General features: G+C 39.8%; 1 protein-coding gene across 1 annotated transcript; it reads left to right on the forward strand.

The window, feature by feature from the left end:
* Window positions 1–1,862: 1,862 nt before the first annotated feature.
* LOC104282741 ([Arg8]-vasotocin receptor-like) lies at window positions 1,863–4,227 on the forward strand. The gene is made up of 2 exons (XM_009880863.1): window positions 1,863–2,930; window positions 4,028–4,227. The coding sequence occupies exons 1-2, from the start codon at window positions 2,015–2,017 to the stop codon at window positions 4,225–4,227; spliced, it is 1,116 nt and encodes a 371-aa protein (XP_009879165.1). The 5' UTR covers window positions 1,863–2,014.
* The last annotated feature ends 15,721 nt before the right edge of the window (window positions 4,228–19,948 follow it).

The raw sequence follows: 19,948 nt of genomic DNA on the forward strand, positions 1-19,948 counted from the left end.
CACTTGAAATTTTGTCTCCATCTGAAGGCAGAACTGGAGATTAGCCAGCCTGCTCTGCAGCGCAGTGTTTGCCATCAGCAGAATTGCCAGGGATTCGTGGTCTGCAGCCAATTCAGTTATTCTTGTGGACATTGCTGGGTGAAGGGAGGGCGAGGGTAAAGGCAAAACCATTTGTTCCGTTACGGTCTTGCCGTGCTGTTTCCCAGTAATTGGGATAGATTCCAAACTGGAGGGAAAACTGAAAGGAAACAACCTCAGGAATCCAGGTTTCCTACAAACAGGCTTACATTTAGGAAAAAATTATCAGGTATATTAGATTAAGTTGCTGTGATTCATGCACTTTGCAACATGGTCATAGAGAAAAGCTGTTGTAGGCTCAGGCAGCTGCAGCAGCGTTCAGCCAAATCTGGATCACGGATACTTATAGCTGCTGTGGGTGGCAAAGTTTCCTGACATTGCTCAGCTTGTCTCTTGTCTGTTCTCATAGTCTTGCCCTTGCTTGAGATGTCAACATCAGTCCCATGGTGGGATGGAAGGCGAAACGAGGGAGAGAAAAGTGATCAGGCTGTTTTTATGAACCGTTGTAGTCTCTCTCAGCATCCTGTTTATGAATTTTGCCCTTCCCCTGTCTGGTGATACATGAAAACATTTAGTGCCAAAGAGATGGTAGTCTGTTTACAAGATTCCTCAGCTGGTTGCATAACATAGTCATGATCACAGCGATTAATCAGTGTAGGTGCAGTATTATGTACTCTACATGCAGCATGGACATACTTTTAACCTTATCGTTTTCCTCTTCAGAAAGACTTCAAATTGCCGGTCTCCCGACTGTAACCAAAAGGATATGAGTGCTCTACCTTCAGGCAAGATTGCATACAAATATGTGTTATCTTTCATATTAAATAAATACATTTTATTAAATCCATCTTTCGTGATTAAGAGGGCAGACTGAGGGAGAAAAAATAAAATTAAATCAAAATTGCTCTTCTTTTCTGCAACTAATAATATGCAAAAGTCATACTGGAAGATCAAAGAACAATGAAATTCTTGTGGCCATGATACAACTTACTCCACAAAAATCGAAAGGATTAGGTACTGAAAAATGACTTCCCAGCCTTTAGCAATATAGTAGAATAGAGACTCTTGGAAATTGTTTCATTGTAGAGACCTTTTCCTCAGTTGGATTTCCCACTGAATTTTCACTTATTTTTCTGTTAAATTCTCAGTAGACTCACAGTCCCATTAAAGTAATTTATTTCACATGTGTTATTTTTCATTTTGCTGAGAAAAAACCTCTAAGTCTTGACCCCGTCTTGCAATAAAAATATTATTTTTAGGGCAGTTAAAATATTTTAATTTTTTTTTCAGTATCAGGTGACTCCAAAAAAGAGAAGGGGGAAAAAAAAAAAGCTATGGAAAAAATGCACTACTTTTTGTCTCTGCTGCATTTAGGATGTGGTCGTGCCCCAGGAGCCTAGAGAATTGCAGTTACGATGCGCCTGGGCTCAGGGGCCCAACTTTCCGTCTACGTGTAAACATTCCTCCCGCTTCAGCCGAAGCATGCACTTCTGGTTTGCGTAAAAAAAATATTTGCAAGAACTCTCCCGAGTAAGATCATTTAAGTATGATTTTGGCCACAGCTATTTACAAGTTCAAGCTTTGACTGAAGTGAGTAATTGAATTACGTTGAGCCTCTGAAGTTTGCCTTTTATTTATATATTTCCCCCAATTGTGTGCTCGGTCTGCCATTGGCTGTGGTCCCTGCAGCCTACCCGAGGGCTCTGCAGTTACATAAGGCTCTGCTGGGAGCCTATATAAAGCCTTCTTGCACGCCGGCAAGAGACAGCATTTTATCAAGATCCAGGTCCCACTGCTGTAGTTCGCACAAGCAGGAGGAGATTTGCTCGAAGATAGACCGAAACCTGAACCCGGGCTGGTTTGTTTGCTAGCCGGTACTTCACAGCTGTCAACCTGAGTCGCAAGTAGCAGCTACTGTAAGTGGCTTCTGTGCACTATGAAGAATTTTTCATTTCCTATGCAGGATAACACACATCAGACCGAGAGTCCTTCTCCTCACAGATTCCTGAGTTTGACAAATCAGTCAGATCCTGTTGGAAGACCAGAAAGAGATGAGCAATTAGCTCAAGTAGAGATTGCTGTACTGGGGGTCATATTTCTGACAGCGTCTGTGGGCAATTTTATTCTCATACTGGTGCTGTGGCGAAGAAGAAAGAAGCTCTCTAGGATGTATGTATTCATGCTCCACCTCAGCATCGCTGACTTAGTGGTAGCCTTTTTTCAAGTGCTGCCTCAACTCATATGGGATATTACAGACGTTTTCATAGGGCCAGATTTCTTGTGCAGAATTATCAAGTATCTACAATTGCTGGGCATGTTTGCCTCCACTTATATGATAGTGGTCATGACAGTGGACAGATACCAAGCAGTTTGCTACCCTATGGTCACTTTCCAAAAGAAGAGAGCTCTCTGGAACATCCCAATTTGCACCAGCTGGTCTATATCACTGATTCTTAGCCTACCCCAGGTATTTATCTTTTCTAAGACTGAAATATCTCCAGGTATCTTTGAGTGTTGGGGTGAATTTATTCAGCCGTGGGGCCCAAGGGCATATGTGACTTGGATTTTTGTAGTTATATTCTTCATTCCCTCAGCCATCCTTATCACGTGCCAGGTTAAGATTTGCAAAATAATCAAACGAAATATATATGTGAAAAACCAGAATGAATATGAAGTAACAAATCAGAAGCAAGTCCTGCCATCCCGAGCCAGCAGTGTGAACTGTATTTCAAAGGCTATGATCAAGACTGTAAAAATGACAGTGGTGACAGTTGTTGCGTATGTTCTCTGTTGGTCACCTTTCTTCATTGCACAGCTGTGGTCTGTGTGGTTCCCCAGTGTCATGACTGAAGGTAAGATACTCTCCATCCTCATTCGTAACTTCATAGCGAGCTAGCACATTGCTATATTGCTTTATATTAGCACTTTGCTTTTGTGTAAAAGTTACATGTGATCATTTGAGTATGATTAAAAAGAAAATCCTGGATGGATTATCTACTGTATTTAATTAGGTACAGAAAATGTCATGTGTTCTGTGATCAAAACATCATATAAGTGTGTATTTTGTGTGTGTGTGTGTGTGTTTTGAGTGAATAATGATTTAAAGATTAATAGACAGCACAGGGAAAAATATCATCTGCTCCGGCAAGGGTTCAGACTTTCAGATATTTTAGATATTATAGGAGCAGTATTTTGGGTTCTTGAGGTGAAAAGGCATAATTAACTATTCAAAGTAAAAAAAGACAAAGATTTCTTATTTACTGGATAGAACAGTGATGTTCTAAGACATCTGGGTTTATTTTTTTTTTTAATATTGAAAACATATTGATGAATTCTCTGTAGTACACTATGAAACAATTGAAGTTGTGAAACAGCTGCTTTTAAAGCAGAAAAAGCAAGCCCAAGAAAGATATCAAAGAACACCATGTTGTAAACAAGATTAATCTTGTCAAACTTTTACTGTTGTCTCTTTGTTAAAGGCAGACTCTGTATGTGACTTTATTTAAGTTCACCTATTCTAAACTCAAAGATATAAAACAAAGGAGAAGAAAAGATAATAGCTCTGTCTGATGAAAAGAAAGCTTCTGATCTTTGTTTTAAGAATTCTTCATGTCAGTGTAAATTTGAGTCTTACTGTACATATATTAATATCAGTATCTATATCTGTATTTATCCATATCTGTATAGCAGGTTAGAAATTGCTTTTAAATTTAATGCAGCTACATCAAAAAAGAGCTATATGGAACTATTTAACTCTGCAATGCATACAATAGAGTGTGCTTCATACTTTCAACAATTACAAATTGCATGGAATAAATGGGAATATCCTACTATTAGATTAACTTTAACATGTGAGCAGGTACACCAGAAAGCGGCAGAGTGTGAAAATGTTACATATTTGTACGAGCGCTTTATTTACTCTGTTATTCCTTTAACTATTTCATTCTAGGTTCAGCATTCACCATTATCATGCTCCTTGGCAATTTAAATAGTTGCACCAATCCATGGATTTACATGTATTTTTGTGGCCACATTCCATATTGCACAAATAAGCAGCTGGAGAACACCTCGGCTCAAGAGGAATCAGTGATCACAGGGAGCATTCATCTCGGAGACAGAGACCCTGAGGAAAACAGTACTTCTGCATAAATGTTCAATGCTTTTCGTTGTTTTGTTATATTTGCTATGTGGGCAAGACATATCGGTATTTTACCACTGTCCCCTGTTTTGTGGAAAAGGAAGCTGAAAAAGTGTCTTTTGTTGTATAAATATATTTCTCTGCAGTTCTGTGGCGTATACAGGAAGTTTCTGTGTTGTGCAAGCCTGGCTCGGTACCTCAATCACGACTGTGTTATCAGAATGAATTCTTCTGAAGACTGGCAAAGATACATAAAAGTATCATAGATATTTTTCATCTTAAAGTACTTTCTCTTCTGTGATTCTCTGTGATTCTGGATTTCTAAGTAGTAAATTTTCACAACTAACTGGTCCAAGAAGTTGAAACTTAATTGGAAAAGAATTTGACCTAATTAGACATGAATATGTGTTCAAATTTAACCATGAATTGCTCATCATTCTGGTGTGATTGGGGGACAGTCTGACAAATCTTGAGAAGGCAGCAGAAAGTCAGAGAAATCCATTGCCAGCTAGTATTAGTACCTGTCTTAAATTAACCCCTTATGTACTTTTATAAAATGCTTAGCAGCTTAATATCATTTTTCAAAAAAGAATTCAGTGTGCTTGTGACACTGCACACCTACTTCGGTTTCAGATGTCATCGAGGATCGCAGGAGGTCGGCAGCATAGTAGCAGTCCGGGTCTGTGGATTCACACCATGGGATCTGATCTTCCATGCCTTTGCTGATGTGCAAGCAGTTAACTGAAACTCCCCAGGCATACAGACACATGTATACATACTTTGAATAAAAATAGCCACTGGGAATGTACACTTTCATTTGGTATTCAGACCTATTTTTTCTGGCATGCAATTTATTGACAGACCGTGCTTAGAACCCCTTCAGGTTCAAATTCAATTATTTCCCCTTCATGGTAAAAATAAATCTGCATATCTTTATCTCAAGATGCCATTTGCTTTCTAGGTTGTGGGTGGTTTATGCAGGTAGCTATTTATTCCCGTTTCAGTGTCTGCAATCTAATCAGAGTATGGAAGGAATGTAAGCAAGACTCTTTCAGGTGAGAATAGAGCTGGATTCACAGAGATTCTTGGTGGTACTTGCGTATCATCTGCTTACATTAGACTATGTTTCATCAGTGCTATTCACATTTTGTTTTTATGAGTGCTAGCAATCTCCAATTTCAATGGAAAAGCTATAAAAGTGGGATTTTTTTAATAGTCTTTAAACTGTACTCAAAGAAATATTGATTTAAATGAACCACTGATTGAATTGTGACAAGTGCTGCTGTATAATGAATAGTTAGTTACACGTCAGGTTAATGTGTGGTGATATGACTGAATATTCTATCATTTCTATTTCCTGTGTAGTTAGACCAGATAGGGGCACAAACAAAATATTTCTCTTCTTTGAGAAGAGAGATGGGAAAAGCTAGTGTCCCAGTTCAACTGGCGAGAAGAACAGGTGTCCAGCCAGTAGGAAGAGGGAGAAGGTGGATGAAGATAGTACCAGAACCAGACAAGAATAGGAAGTCTGTATGAGGTATCTTATTATAATTGCAATTGGTACTTTTTTCTTGCTGTGTTCCCCCCCCCCCCCCTTTAATTAATAGTTGTTAGTTCTACCCCACAACATGTCCCCAGTTAGAGCAATTCTGTAACTCGAATGACAGTGTCCATATCTGGGGTATGAACATCCAAGATATAATCCATACTATCGATAGGATATTTGTTGTATTCAGCCACTGACTTTCGAAGACTTTCATTCAATTTAGCTCTCAGTTAGGTTCTCCCTTATGACTTAATCCAACGGTTAATGGTGGTGGGGTTTTTTTCTACTTTTTTTGATTGCAGTTAGTTACATAGTAAAATATGCAGCGTTGAAGGAAACTGTAAATGGAAATGCTTCAAGGAATTACCTGTGTCATTGTACTACTGGATTTGCAGCAAAATACACTGAAAGCCTCAACAGGTATACATTTGTAAGGAAAACAGGCATTCAAATCGCATGCAAATAGTCATCCGCATCCAGAACTGACATAAGTCACAGCACTGCTCAGAGACCACTGCAGAGCCATGCCGTTTAACACCTCCTGATCTGGCCTCTGATAATTAAAAAGTGTAACTTTTACTCCTTATGTTTCTGCATTGCTCATACATTGGTTACTAGCTCTATAAATAATTTGGTAGAGCTTCATTTCTCAAATAAGAGTAGCTCAATGTGTTCTGTAAAAGTCTGAGAGCAATGTTAACTGTCCATATTTCAGATGTGTTGATCATGTAGTGAATGAAATATCAGAACTTCTTAAGTTCAATAATGAGTGCTCACTATTTGTAATGTTCGAAACAATGATATTTTTGTCTCTCAAGTGCTGTCCTTTTGATTTTTTCATTTTCTTTCCCCTGAGGTCAGTTCTGCTGTTAAGAACTAAAATAAAGGTTACTGTACTATGGTGTCGAGCTACAGGCCATGGAAATTTTTAGTTTCGGTCCATCCACGAGGTATTTGAAAGGCAGGTATTTCTGCTTTTTTTCTAGCAATGTGAATTGGGCTATAATTTACATTTCCAGATGTAAGTCATTATCCTGCATGGCCTGCCCTGCCTGCCCCCCAGGCAGCACTGACTCCTGACAAACACACTCAATGGCGAGTTTGATTCGGATCCACGTTTTCTGTCAAAACTCATTTACAAATGATGGAAAATTCATTTTGGCAAGTCTTTATTTATTTTTTTTTTTATTATTCTCTAATAAAGTGTCCTTTACAGGACTTTTCTTATTTCTTAAAGAAAAAGACATTTAAAAATATAATGAAATTTTTCTCTTTGTAAATGTGGCCATCAGTTTTCTTGGGAGTTCTAGTTTTAACATCTTGTGCCCTTATCTTCCTCTATATTTCATTCTTCAGCTGGACTATATTCCAGTTTTCTGTCACTTAGCTTTCCAATAGGCATTACAGTGTCTCGTTAAGAGGGATGACTGTGAGACATCACTGTAGTCTGGCCAAGGTGTTTGATCCATATGGGAGAGTCAGAAACTCGAACATACAAGTCCCTGGAGGCACTGTGGAAGCACGTGCAAATGAAAAAATCCAATTATCAGATGAAAGCCTTCCTCATCAATGCCTAGATTCTGTTTTCTCACACAAATCATTTCTGAGCGGAAAAATACATAGAGTATAAGTTCACACTCTTGAAGTGAATGGCTATGTTGTTGATACTGGCACTGCAGTGTAGTTTCTGGTTATCTGGTGGGTTGAGTTTTTTTTTTGAATTTCCAGGGTTTCATTGCCACTTGGGAAAGGCACAGTTCAGTAAAAGGAATTAGGTTCTTAAAAATTATTGGTTTATGTTTTCCAGTATAGGTAAGAAGAATCAAAGACACTGTAATCTATCAATTCTGTATAGATTTATTACAGAAAAAACAAACAAACAAACAAACCCCTAGTAGAATGAAAGGAAAATCCCAACATGTGTTTTGCATTCTTTGTAGTGTATTTTGATAATTTTGTTATTCTACAGGACTGCTGCTGTATTTCCATAGCCAGTCCCAGTTCAGATACTTGTAAATGGTGAATACTGAAGCCAGAGGTGTCAGGTGATAATATCTTTAATCTTTAATGAAATGATGCTGACAAATTTTAAAGATGGGGCCAAACTCATGTCCGACAAATTTCACTTTTATCACTTTCTTCTGACAATGGTAACTGGTTATCGGGTCAAATAAACTCCTCCTGTCTCTGTGGTGTTGGGTTAAGACTGGCAGCGTGACGTGGAGACCCAAGTTGGAACTAGCAGAGTTTATTATGTGAGGCAGACATGGCATGCAGACATGGCTGTATCGTCTAGTTCCCAAACACATGGCTAGGGTAAAAGTATCCTCAAGGGCTTGTGAATGTTAGCTATTCTTGGCTGAAGAGTATCATGAGCAGACAAAGGCAAAGCATGATGATCCAGCTACTCAGTTCTTTCAGTCAAATCCAGTCTGGGTTGGATTCCTCAGAGGTAAAAAAAGGGGGCAAAAAAAAAAAACCAAATGCCTGAATGCCCTGGATATCTACAGGAAACCTCCCTGATTGTGAACCAGATGATTCATACATGCAGCAAAACAGGATTGCAAAGGAAAACAGTTAAAATGGGAATTGTATTGCTTACAGTAAGGCAGTCATAAATAATTTATTTATTTACTGCTTTATTAGCTGATCCATAGATATTTGAATTGAAAGGAAATCACACAGACAGCAAATCAGAAATAAAAGCTGATGTGATTTGTGCTACTACATCAAAACTTCAACTGCCATCCCCAAATCCACCTTGTCAGTCCTATGTGTGCCAGCCCCAGGCCTGCTGTGTTCTCATGGCCCCAGGTAGAGCCTCATGGTCTGCAGTACAGTTCCCAAGCTCTGCCTGCCCAAATCTCTTGCGGAGGTACCCCAGGTTGTCTTCATTTTGCCTCTCTGAAACAAAAGGCTAGAAGGTGTGTCCTTTTCTTGGGCTTATATGATGCTCATCTCATTAAGAAGGCAAATTCTGGGCATCTTTACAAGCCCCCTGTAAAATTTCCATTACTTTGCGCTTCGCTTTTTCAGGAATGAAAGAAAGAATAGGCTTTGAGTGAAACTAAGTAGGCCATATCCACTCCCTCTTGCTTCCTTTTCTTGCCAACACTGCAGACCAAAGCGTATGCTTTCCACCAGTAGGCCTTAGCAACTAATTTAGCAAGCCTATTCTATCATTCAGCTCCATAATAAACTTTGGGGGCAATGAAACTCTAACCAAAGGCTTCTTGAATTTCCATCCAAATGTTGCCCTAGAGATGCAGTGCAAAAACATATTCAAGTGCTATTGTATTCATCAAATGTTTTTTTTCATCATAACTGATACTCTGAAAGAACTTCAGAATTGTGGATTTATGTTTCTTGCACCCCTTTCAGTGTACTTACCAAAAATTGTTAAAATTATATATTACCCAAATTTTAACAACAAATCTCCTGAATTCTGAGTTGACAACACAGGAACTGGTAAGACCTTGTGGAGGAAACATTTCAATACCATCTGGGAAAGAAGTTTGAAAAAATGCCGAACAAAACCATTTGACCTTGAAGATCTGTGGAAATTATGTCTGGGGCGTTGGATACAACTAGAGACAGACATCACCTTACATCTCGGTGACCCCTTTTCAAGAGAATTGATGCAGTAACAGATGTCAAAACCACATACAAGAAAGACTTAGTATTATTGTCATCATCGTCATCATCATTGTTATTATTATTTAGATGAAATCAGTATATAACCTACAGTAAGTTTTAAAACAAAACATAAACTTGGCACAGTGCAACATACGGAGACCAGTGCTGAAGCTGAAGTAATATTAAAGGCATGACTTAATCACAAATGCAACTTTTATCTCTGATGTTGCTATTGTATTTAGCTGAAAAGATAAAGATATGTTCTTTGGTTCCAGGATTATTGTTCTGTGCATTGAATTCCATGAAGCTACCCCAAGATGAATTTTGGCACAAAACATTACAAATTTGCTTCTTATTTATGCATTTAGTTGTGTATATATTAAACCAAAATTGTTGCTTTAAGATGCTGGTCTTGTATTCCTTAGCTTATTCGTGAGTTGTTATTATCTGTATGACCACCTTTGAAGAGATACTAGGAATAAATGATCTGCTAGCTATCACAGTATATTGGAAATGTTTGCCTGTGTCTCTAAATGTGTTAATGGATGTCTGGCCTCAAATGATTTAATGCTGAGTGGCTCCAGCTTTTGACTTACTGATGGGAAAAATTGTACTTCATCATAGAGAATACAAACCTGGCAAGCACAGTCACGATGTGAACACACTGCTTATTGATACATTTAATACAAATTCCAGTCTGCTGGCGATGTGATTCATATTCTTGATCCTCTGTTGACAAGACTGATGCAATCTCATTTTCCGAGATGGTATGTGTTCAGCTGTAACTATCTGTTCACAAAAAATATGTTGGCAAAACCTCAGGAAAGAAATCTTTATTTTCTTCTCGCCACCTGGGTATGTTGGAGTTTAATGCATTTGCTGTGAAAGAAGAGATTAAAAACTCCACTGTAGCATTTGGGCTTGATTTCTGTTTCCATTCACACAGAGGAGTAATACTGGATTGTATGACACTTATATGTAGACTTTATTAAAGGAATGATGTGATGGAAAGTCAAACACTTAAAACTGCTGAAGTGCCTGAATGTCAGTAGGCACGTGCTTAATAAGCTAATTAATGACATGGAGCTGCCATAGGGCTGCTCTGCTGCTGCTCCTGCAGATCCTGGATGATGCGTGCCCAGCGTATACACAGTCTTTGGGAAATTTCCCTGCCAAAGTCACCCTGATGAGGATGTGGAAGATCAAATAGGAGTAAGATGCCATATAATAGCTCCCTCAGAGTGCACGAAGCATGCACGTGAACTAAAGGTGCATACGGGATGGCTAAAGCATATTGTGTTTATTTAGGCTGTAAACAGTGATGAAAACAGATGATCAGGACTGGACCACATGTATAATTAATAAGGATGGCTGCCCATGAATGTATGCGCACAAACAGGCCAAGTGATCAAGAAATGTCTCAGGTGATGTCCATCTTGGAGGCACTAGCACATGCATATACTTAGCTGCTTCTTGTGCTTTTTTTGGTGATGAAACAGTGCACTAAATATCCAACTGGGCATAAGCACAATAATGTGAGCAACAAGCACGTAGAAGTTGACAGCATTGCTTAGCACATACAGATGACTGTGCAGGCAAGTCCTAACAGGGTGCCACTGGCTATTTTGGGAGCCCAGAGGGCAGAGGTGCTCTGCCCAACACTCCCCCCACCTCCACCTCTTCTTCATTCCATGGGGCTAAAAGGAGGAGATGACACATGGTTGCATCTCTGCCACATGTAAACATATCGACATATGAATGTCTTTATCTTCTGACTCCTTTTCCCCACAATGTCACCTTAATCTGATACTTTTGTTAGAAATTCCGTAACAATTCTGTAAGAGAAGGGGGTTACCCTGTGACAGAAGTTTTGTTCTGCTGAGAATGAGACAGTTCCCAGAATCACAGAATGGTCCAGGTTGGAAGGGACCTTCGGAGATCATCTGGTTCAACCCCCTGCCAAAGCAGGTTCACCTACAGGAGGTTGGACAGGAACGCATCCAGGCAGGTTTTGAATATCTCCAGAGAAGGAGACTCCACAACCTCCTTGGGCAGCCTGTAGTTAAGCTCATCTTACTTGCAATTTAAGCAAGGACTGTCTCTAAGCTGCAAAGTGTTGAATTATTTTTTTTTTTTTAATTACCCAGGGGCACTATGAAAAATACATTTTCAGTCACTGAAATGGAGGAAGCAGACTGATGGCTTACCTGACTTATGTATTAATTCATTAGGTTCAGGTTTTCCTTTAATAAAGATTCTTTTCTATAAATCAAAGAAGATGAGAGGAATTTCATAAATGTAAAATTAGCCTAATCCTATTGAATTTTAAGCTGTCGAAGCTGTAAGATAGACTTAATTCACTGATAAAAGACATAGAGTTAACTTGAGACTTTTATCAAAAGGAATACAGTATTTTATGTGCATTATCTGTAAAATATCTGGAGACATAAAAGGACTATCCTTGGAATGCTATTGAATACTTTTGTATAAATCAATTTCTCAGGTAAGTCCATCATTTTGTAATAAAAACATCCATGTCAGATGTGTTTATATGTTAAAATTTAATCTTGTGATTTGATACAAACTGCGTAAATTGTAATACTCTGTCTTTTTCTATACTGCTCTCCAAAGCTGAAATACTTTCTTTGCCTTCAGGTTGAGAAATCAACCAATTACAAGTTTATACATGCATTTGTGTCCCGGAGGGAAATATAGAGTTGATTCAGACAAAAATCTCAGAACTGAACTGCATTCAAATTGTTCATCAACATCCTGCATCTGTAAGAGAAAGAAATTATGCAAACAGTATTATTTTTCCTAGAAATGTCAACATTTCTGTTAACATTGAACAACGTAAAAATATATTGTGAGTATGCTGTGTAGCTACAAAATGTCACAATATCCATAGCCTTCAAAGTTAATATTTTAGCATTGTATAATTTCACATTGTTATCAAATTATTATTTACCTTGTAATAATGAGAGTGGGAAAATAGGAATGGAACTACTTCCTCAAATTTTACTCTGCAAATTCTTTTAAATGCTGCTTCCTTAAATTCTACTCTTCACAGAACGCCCCAGAGCTCTAAAAATTAATGTTAGTTTTATTAATTCAGCTTATTTCAAAATGTCTCACCCCTCTGGTGTAAAAGGTAATGCAAATGATTTGGATGAGTGTTCATTAGTGGCACAAACTTTTACACTTCGTCGTGCTCCCCAAGGCACACTGCACGCTCAGAATGCGAATGATCACCCAGAGATCAAAGTGCTTAACATATCACATGTGATGGACAAGATACATCAGAAAACTGTCTTGGTTTAAAAAAAAATCTTATCTGAACCAAAGTTTGAAAGCAAGTATATGTACGCCTTCAGACTTACAAACAAATCTGGATCTAACATAAGGGCAAATTGGAGGAGAAAGTACTTAAAAAGCTGCTTCATGTCCTAGGCTATTCAGGACTAGACCACTTACTACAAGATTCAAAATCCAGTAAAGTGCAAACATGATTATTGCTCAATCCTACATCATCCCTATCAACAACAAGATTGTCGCATCTATTTGGTTTAAAGGGAGGTTTGGCAAAAGGCGGCATCACGTGAAACCCTGTGCTTTCCTTTGTGGTCTCTGGAGAAAATGGGACTATTTCTCCCTAGGTAGGCTTTAAAACAATATTGTCAAACACCTTAATGTGTCACATGCAGAACTATGTTTATGAAGCATTACCATGCTCTGCAATGTTAACCCAACGGTCATGTTTGCTGCCAGTTGTTCGGTTGCTGTGTAATCGAGCGGCACATTTGCAGCCTGCCTCAGTACCAAGCAAATACATGTAAGGAAGCACAGACTATAAAAACCAGCCAGTTACTAAGCAAGCTTTCTGCAGCACGTACGCTACGGAACAGCAAATTGTAACAGAGAGATGAAAATATAGGTTTGAGGGTCAGGGAACCATGCCAATTCGTATGACACAATTACTGAAGCACTTGTGCTAATTTTTTCCTACCCCTCTGAGAACATCTACAGACTACGTAATAACTATTAAAGTTTACAATTTGTTCCTTGGCAGATGAACAGTTCAAATTTTAAGCTGCTTACATGACTTTTTTTTTTTTTTTTTTGGTAATGCTTGAGCTTTGAAATGGATTGCTGCTTGAACAATCTGGCACCTCTTTCTTCCCAAGCCTTGGTTGGTTGGGTTTTTTTCTGAAATTTGAGAGAGTTCTGCTTGAAATTGAAGTTTCAATGACTGAATCACAGTCTCAAAGCTAATAAGTAGTGGGTGACAACAACCTGCCACCTTTTGGGGCTCCTGATCTTAGGTCTGGCTGAAGACATCAGGATTCAGGGTGACACAGGGATCTGGAAGAACTCTTGCAAACTGTCCTTGGGGGCCACCCTGGTCCCCAGCACACTCTACATGATATCTGGAGGAAGGGGTGATATACATCTTATTCTTATGCAAGAGGTATGCAGCCATATAAGTGGATTTCTGGTCCTTACTGATTTGTTTGTCAGGCAGGGAGAGAATATTGTATAAATCAGTTATTATTTTCGTTATCCCCTTATCATCTATGCTATGAAAAAAGACCTTTATAACAGTCTTTTAAAGATGATTATACTGAGTGCTATATAAACAGATAAAAATTATTTCTTCCATAAAATAATCACCACTTTATTTCAGACTAACCATAACATTATCAAGTGGCCAAAGACAGAAATTGTGAATCCTTTTCAGTCAGACAGTCATCTGAAAGTGTGAATATTTTCCTAACATAGTTTATTTTATTTTCACTCTATACATCAGCTGTTGAACACAGAGGCTTCCAGCCTGTCCTGTCCTTCAGCAGTCTCAGCCAAGATACCAAACCACGACTCCCAAAGAGCAACACTGCGCTGAGAATTAACGCTACCAAGTTGATGGGAGTGTATACCTGCCTTCATCAGCTACCCATGGTACAAATACTACTGTGAAGGTTTCCTGTATCTTCAAGCCACAATGTAGTGTGATATACGATGTGTATTTTAGATATCCATAGTTGTGTGGTTAAAGGAACGGGCCAAGATATGTGCAATCTTAGCAAAAAAGCAGCCTTTGAAGTGTGAGCCTCTGAAAGAACAGCTTGTTTATTGAAGAACAGAGATGAATGACAGATATAATTTTAAATACAAACCAGTTATACTGTGTTCTCATTCTCAGAGCTCCTTGTGTTTGTCCACCTCAATATGAAAGTAGTGGGACAGAAATGGGTAATAAAAGAAAGAAATGAGATGGGAGGAAAGGAGTGAGAGCCTTAAAAGTTTGTTTTAAATAAATACGAGAGTACAATGATCATGGAGAATAAACAGAAATGGTACCAAGGATACCAGTGTGTGCACTTCCTCAGAAGTTCAACCTAGCTTAACAGCTTCAGACATAAACTTTCTTGTAAATCTCATTATTTTTGTATATGTCTATTTGGGAAAGCGTGTTGGTGGGTTATTCTGAGAAATTTGTCATATGGCAACAACATTAATTCTTTTATAAAGCGCTCTTAAATGGGAATACAGCAAGTTTTAAGTGTGAAGCTTGTAAGGTTGTCTCAGTTCTAATTTTAATATCCTAACAAGCCAGCCTACATCAAAGTAACTGGGTGTTAAATAAAAGTGCCAATATATCATCCCTATTTTTATGAAGCATGCCATACTTATCTTATTGAATGCCAATTAAATGAACAGAAGCTTCTCAAACTAATAAGGATCCAATTACACATTGAGGGCTTGTCTCTGATCTTTGTTTGAAGAACGTGAACTGTGAAAAGCAGTTTTATCCCTGAATTTGATTGTGAATGTGCTAGATTGCTTCCAGTAACAATGTGGTAGATTGCTAGTGATATTTACCCCAGTTCAACCACCGGGGAGAGCTCCAACACGAAGAAGGTGGCAGCTCAGGCACTAGGCATGGTGGTGGCAGAGACGTCGGGAGGAGGATGTTGGAAGCCTGGAGCTGGCTGATGGGCAGGCATTGGAGCTGGGAAGTAGTGTCCTACTTGCAAAGAACTAGTGGTAGCTGCAATGTGTGTTTCTAGGGTTTGGCTGCAGACTGAGTCAGGAGGATGGGTCAAAACAAGACCTGCAGCAGGACTGAGTATTTGCTGTGGGTTTGTGGTCAAGCGCACGGTTACGTGAGGAAAATGGGCAGGGTTGGGTGAGCATTCATGAGGCTGGAGCAGACGTCTTCCATCCTCCATAACTCCATACTGGGTTATTCCTCAGATTTGAAATAAGGATTGCTTTTAACTTTCCTTTAACATTGCCAGAGAAATGCGTATGAAGTATTTCCATTTATTATAGTTTGTAGCTATCCCTCTACTCTGCTCTGGTGAGATCCCACCTGGAGTACTGTGTCCAGCTCTGGAGTCCCCAGCATAGGAAAGACATGGACCTGTTGGAGAGGGTCCAGAGGAAGGCCACAAAGATGATCAAAGGGCTGGAGCACCTGTCCTGTGAGGAGAGGCTGAGAGAGTTGGAGTTATTCATCCTGGAGAAGAGAAGGCTCTGGGGAGACTTTATTGCGTCCTTCCAGTACCTAAAGGGGGCCTACAGGAGTGTGTACTTCACAGTATAATAAAGAAAATGACCAGATAGTCTTCCCACAGGAAATGCATCCTACAGGAGATGGCATAATTCATTTAAAAGGCACCGCCCTGAGACGTAAGTCCTTCATTGCAACATTCCATTATTTCCTCCAGAAATTTGTTTGCATTTGATGCTGTTCATGAAGAACATACCCATCAAAAAATGAGAATTTGTGCTAACTTATAGTAGGATTAACTTTAAATGAAAAAGGCCTAGATATTGTACCATAGAATCATACAATTATTTAGGTTAGAAAGTATCACTGGAGGAGATGGAGTCCAACCCCCTGCTCAAAACAGGTCTAGTTACTTCAGGTTGCTCAGGGGCTTGTCCAACAGAGAATGCCACATAGATTACAAATTTCATCAATTCTGTGTTTGGCTCAAAGCCCTGTGTTTGTAAGTAGGGAAGACCTACTGATGGGGAATTTAAGGAAGCTCATTTATTCTATTTTTCATGGTTAATTTTCTAAGACCATAATACTTGTATATTATATTTCCCAAGCGTACTTGAGTTAGGCCAATATATAAATAGCCAAGAAGTTGGCTCCTATTCTGGATTTTGTCATGGCTTAATCTTTACTTTTGCATCTGAACTAGAGTTATGTGACATATTTTTTGAATACTTCAAAGTTCTGACAATGTAGTGGAAAACCTTGTATGAATCCTTCAGACGTATTGATTTTATTTTTTTTTTGTTCTCAGATTGCAATTTATGCTATTTCCATTATTTCTAATTTTTGGTGGCAAGGATTTTAACAAGATGGGAAGATTGGTCTGTATACCTTCTGAGATCTAGTTCGTCATTAGTGATGACCTGTCACTAGCACACTGCTAGAACGGAGGTTTGGTGAATAAAGTGAAAGCAACCCCTCAACTCTCTGGAGTCACCCTTTGTGTCTGATTGTCTGAACCTGGTCCACACAAGTTCATGCTGCCTTGCTCTTGGCATGTATTTTGGAAGCCAGCATCTAATTTAGGCAATAGTTCTACTCTTGAACCTGGGAATGCTTGAGTTTGGTTTCCCTCTTTGGTTTCAGGTGCGAGCCCAGCCACATCTGAATGTGGCAGTGGGAGGAGGACACCATATTCTCCTCACCCTTCCTGCCTCCATGCTAGTGTCCTTGTATCCACAAAGAAGAGAAGTGGCCGTGATGCCCTCCAGCACTTTCCCAGTGCATCCCCTGGATCCTCTGGATGGCTGGAGAATCGGCTGATGAGGGCGCACCAGCCCTGCGGCAGAGATGGCATAGGAGCCCCAGCTGGGAGGTTGGGGGGAGAACAGAACACAGGTCGGAGCAGGAGCCTATTTTGAATGTTTGGAGATCATCTCCAGAGAAATCAGTCTCCTATTAATGATTCAGAGAGCTATGCATGTTAGCTGACTAATCTAGTTATCTAAAGCTACCCCGTATTACTTCTCTGCTCCGCACACATAGAGTGATATAAATCTTTGAAAAGGGGTCTCAAAAATGTCCCAAATGACAAGGTGGGTAAGGGATTAGCAGGCATAGCACCTTGAGGGGTCCACATACGTTCTGAGTGGGAAATAATATTGTGGGTGTTAAAATTGAGCTTTGGATAGCAGCACCTTCTTGTTTGGGTAAGACTAGATGTTCAGTGAGAAAGGTCATGACAAGGTAGACAGAACATTTATTTTCTTTAATGTGGGGAAGACAGCATTAGAAGCTGAATCATTTATCACTAGTTGTCTGACAAGTAGGGTAGATTTTTACAAATGGAGTCAGATGGCTAACATCCTTGTGACAACCAAGTGACAGATTATTTCTTGTCCTTGTCCTTGTTTCCTTGAGATAGACTTGTGAACAAAGGAAGTGTGATAAATATTTTAAACCTTTATTTAATGTAAGCATTAAATATTAATGGGGTTGGTGATTTATATGTTAAGATCTTGCCGTTCTAAACCATTTCCTTTTTCTAGTACTTTAAGGAAACGAAAGGAAGATCATAACTTTATGGACTCTTTAGATAAAAAATACTCAGGGAACTTTTAGAACTTCTTATTTTGACAGTAACATGCCAGCAATCATTTCGAACTACCTCTCCATTTATTTATGGTATTTCTACTGTACCTGCTACATAAAACATCAAAGACTGATTACAATGAAGCCTGGTAATAAAATAGATTTCTGATGTATTTGAAATAAACAGCCCAACGAACTTGACAACTGACCTTTGCACGTATCTTAACAGGCAAGCAGAAACCAGTGGCTTTCTTTTGTGTTTATCGCTTGAGGAAGCTGCTGGAAGTGGCTCTGCATCCATAGCTGGTATCTCTCTCTTTGCTCAGAGTTGTGCCTCTGGGGATCCATGTGATGAAGGGTTCAGCCAGGCACCCTGGGGACAATCCCAATACCCCAATGTTTGGACTAAGGATGTGGAGCGCTGCTTGGCCTGTGTCTGGGGCTCAGTTTCTGCAATGAACATGAGGTATCTTCCCACAGACTTTACTGGTGTCTTCACAGAAGTTTCCCTGGGGCTGATTATGAGGCAGTCATATGCTCATCGAGTAGGATCCGGCAGCTCAGGAGCTGTGTCAGCAGCGCTTGCAGGGGTGCCTGCACAGCCCACCCTTGGCAGGATGGCCTGAATAGCAACTGCTGTTGGATGGGAGTGTGAGTGTACAGGGGGCGTGCAGCTAAGATACCCCAAACTGTTTCGAAAGGGTGTCTGCCCAGCTGACAAAGCTGAAGAGGAGGATAAATGTTGGCCAGATTAAATAGGAATGAGGGAGTTATGAAGAGACTTTTGAGACAAAGGAGTCAGCTTGAGAAGCAGTATAAGCATGAAAATTCATAATAGTGGGGAGAGACCTTGGAGTGGGAATGGGGCAGTAGCGTAAATCTGGTATGACACTGTCAGAAGCGGCCTCACCAGCATGGCGAGCTTTGCCTCTGCCTGATGGCAGGTCCTCCCCTTTGGATGTGATGAGCAGCGTCCACACATCAGCTGGAGTGACAGTGTGGGCTACAGCAAGCAAGGACCCACTCCTGGGGCATGCTTTTGGGGTGATCTCTCACAGGCTTTGAATTAGGGGGCTGTAGGGAGCAGCATGGGATGTGGAACACCCACATCTGCAACAGGAGGGATGTGCAAGTAGGGGAACCCTCACTCTCAGGAGAGTCTGATGCGCATAAGCCATGTGGGTAAGAACACGTGGGATGTGTGTGCACCCAAGCATGTTTGGGTGATGGTGTGTATCAGAGGGAGTAGAACTTCTTAGTATTAGTCATAGAGGAGTGTTTAGAAATTTGTGGGTATATGTTAATACTTTTTAAGTGTCTGGTACTGTGGTGTGTTAGTTGTATTACCATTACTGATTTTGAGTAGTATTCATCCTGAGCTTACTGACTGGCAATTAAATATGTGTAGCTTGATCTTGATTTTATTTAAACTATGTGAATTGAACATCTTTTCCGCATGACAAGTGTCTGTCAAGACATAGCCCAGTCACTGTATAATAACTGAGCAGAGTTCAGAGGTGATGTGATCTCAGAAGGGATGCTCCAGAAAGTTGAAGATGTCTTGTTTCAGCTAATTCTGTATTCATCGTGCTTCCTTGGTGATGCCGGGAAGGGAAGACTATGTGATGGCTACCCGCAGGGCTGAGGTGTCCAACTCAGGGGCCTCCCCCTCAGGCAGCTAATGTTTCTTTAGGAGAACAAGGCTGTTCTGCTTCTTGTTTTCCTTGGTTCCTTTCACCCACAATTTCTTCAATTTATTAGCTTGAAGTCAACCTACTTACAATCGGGTTCTTTTGTCTGCCTTTGGTTTTGACTGCCTTTTACCATACTCTTCTCTTCCTTCTAATTCTCAGCCTGGGTCTCGGCTCTTAAGCCCAAAACATCTCCAGAAAGCTCTTCTGTCTTTCAGATCTCTTTTCCTAGTCTGTCCCTTTCCTCTCTTCTCTCA

This window comes from Charadrius vociferus, unplaced genomic scaffold, assembly GCF_000708025.1.
Source record: "Charadrius vociferus isolate BGI_N301 unplaced genomic scaffold, ASM70802v2 scaffold52, whole genome shotgun sequence".
Taxonomy (NCBI): Eukaryota; Metazoa; Chordata; class Aves; order Charadriiformes; family Charadriidae; genus Charadrius; species Charadrius vociferus.

Excerpts from the sequence above, each read along its gene's own strand:
- LOC104282741 (XM_009880863.1), top strand. The coding sequence starts at position 2,015 with ATGAAGAATTTTTCATTTCCTATGCAGGATAACACACATCAGACCGAG. Across the intron at positions 2,931-4,027 it reads CCCCAGTGTCATGACTGAAG|GTTCAGCATTCACCATTATC; the intron begins GTAAGATACTCT and ends ATTTCATTCTAG.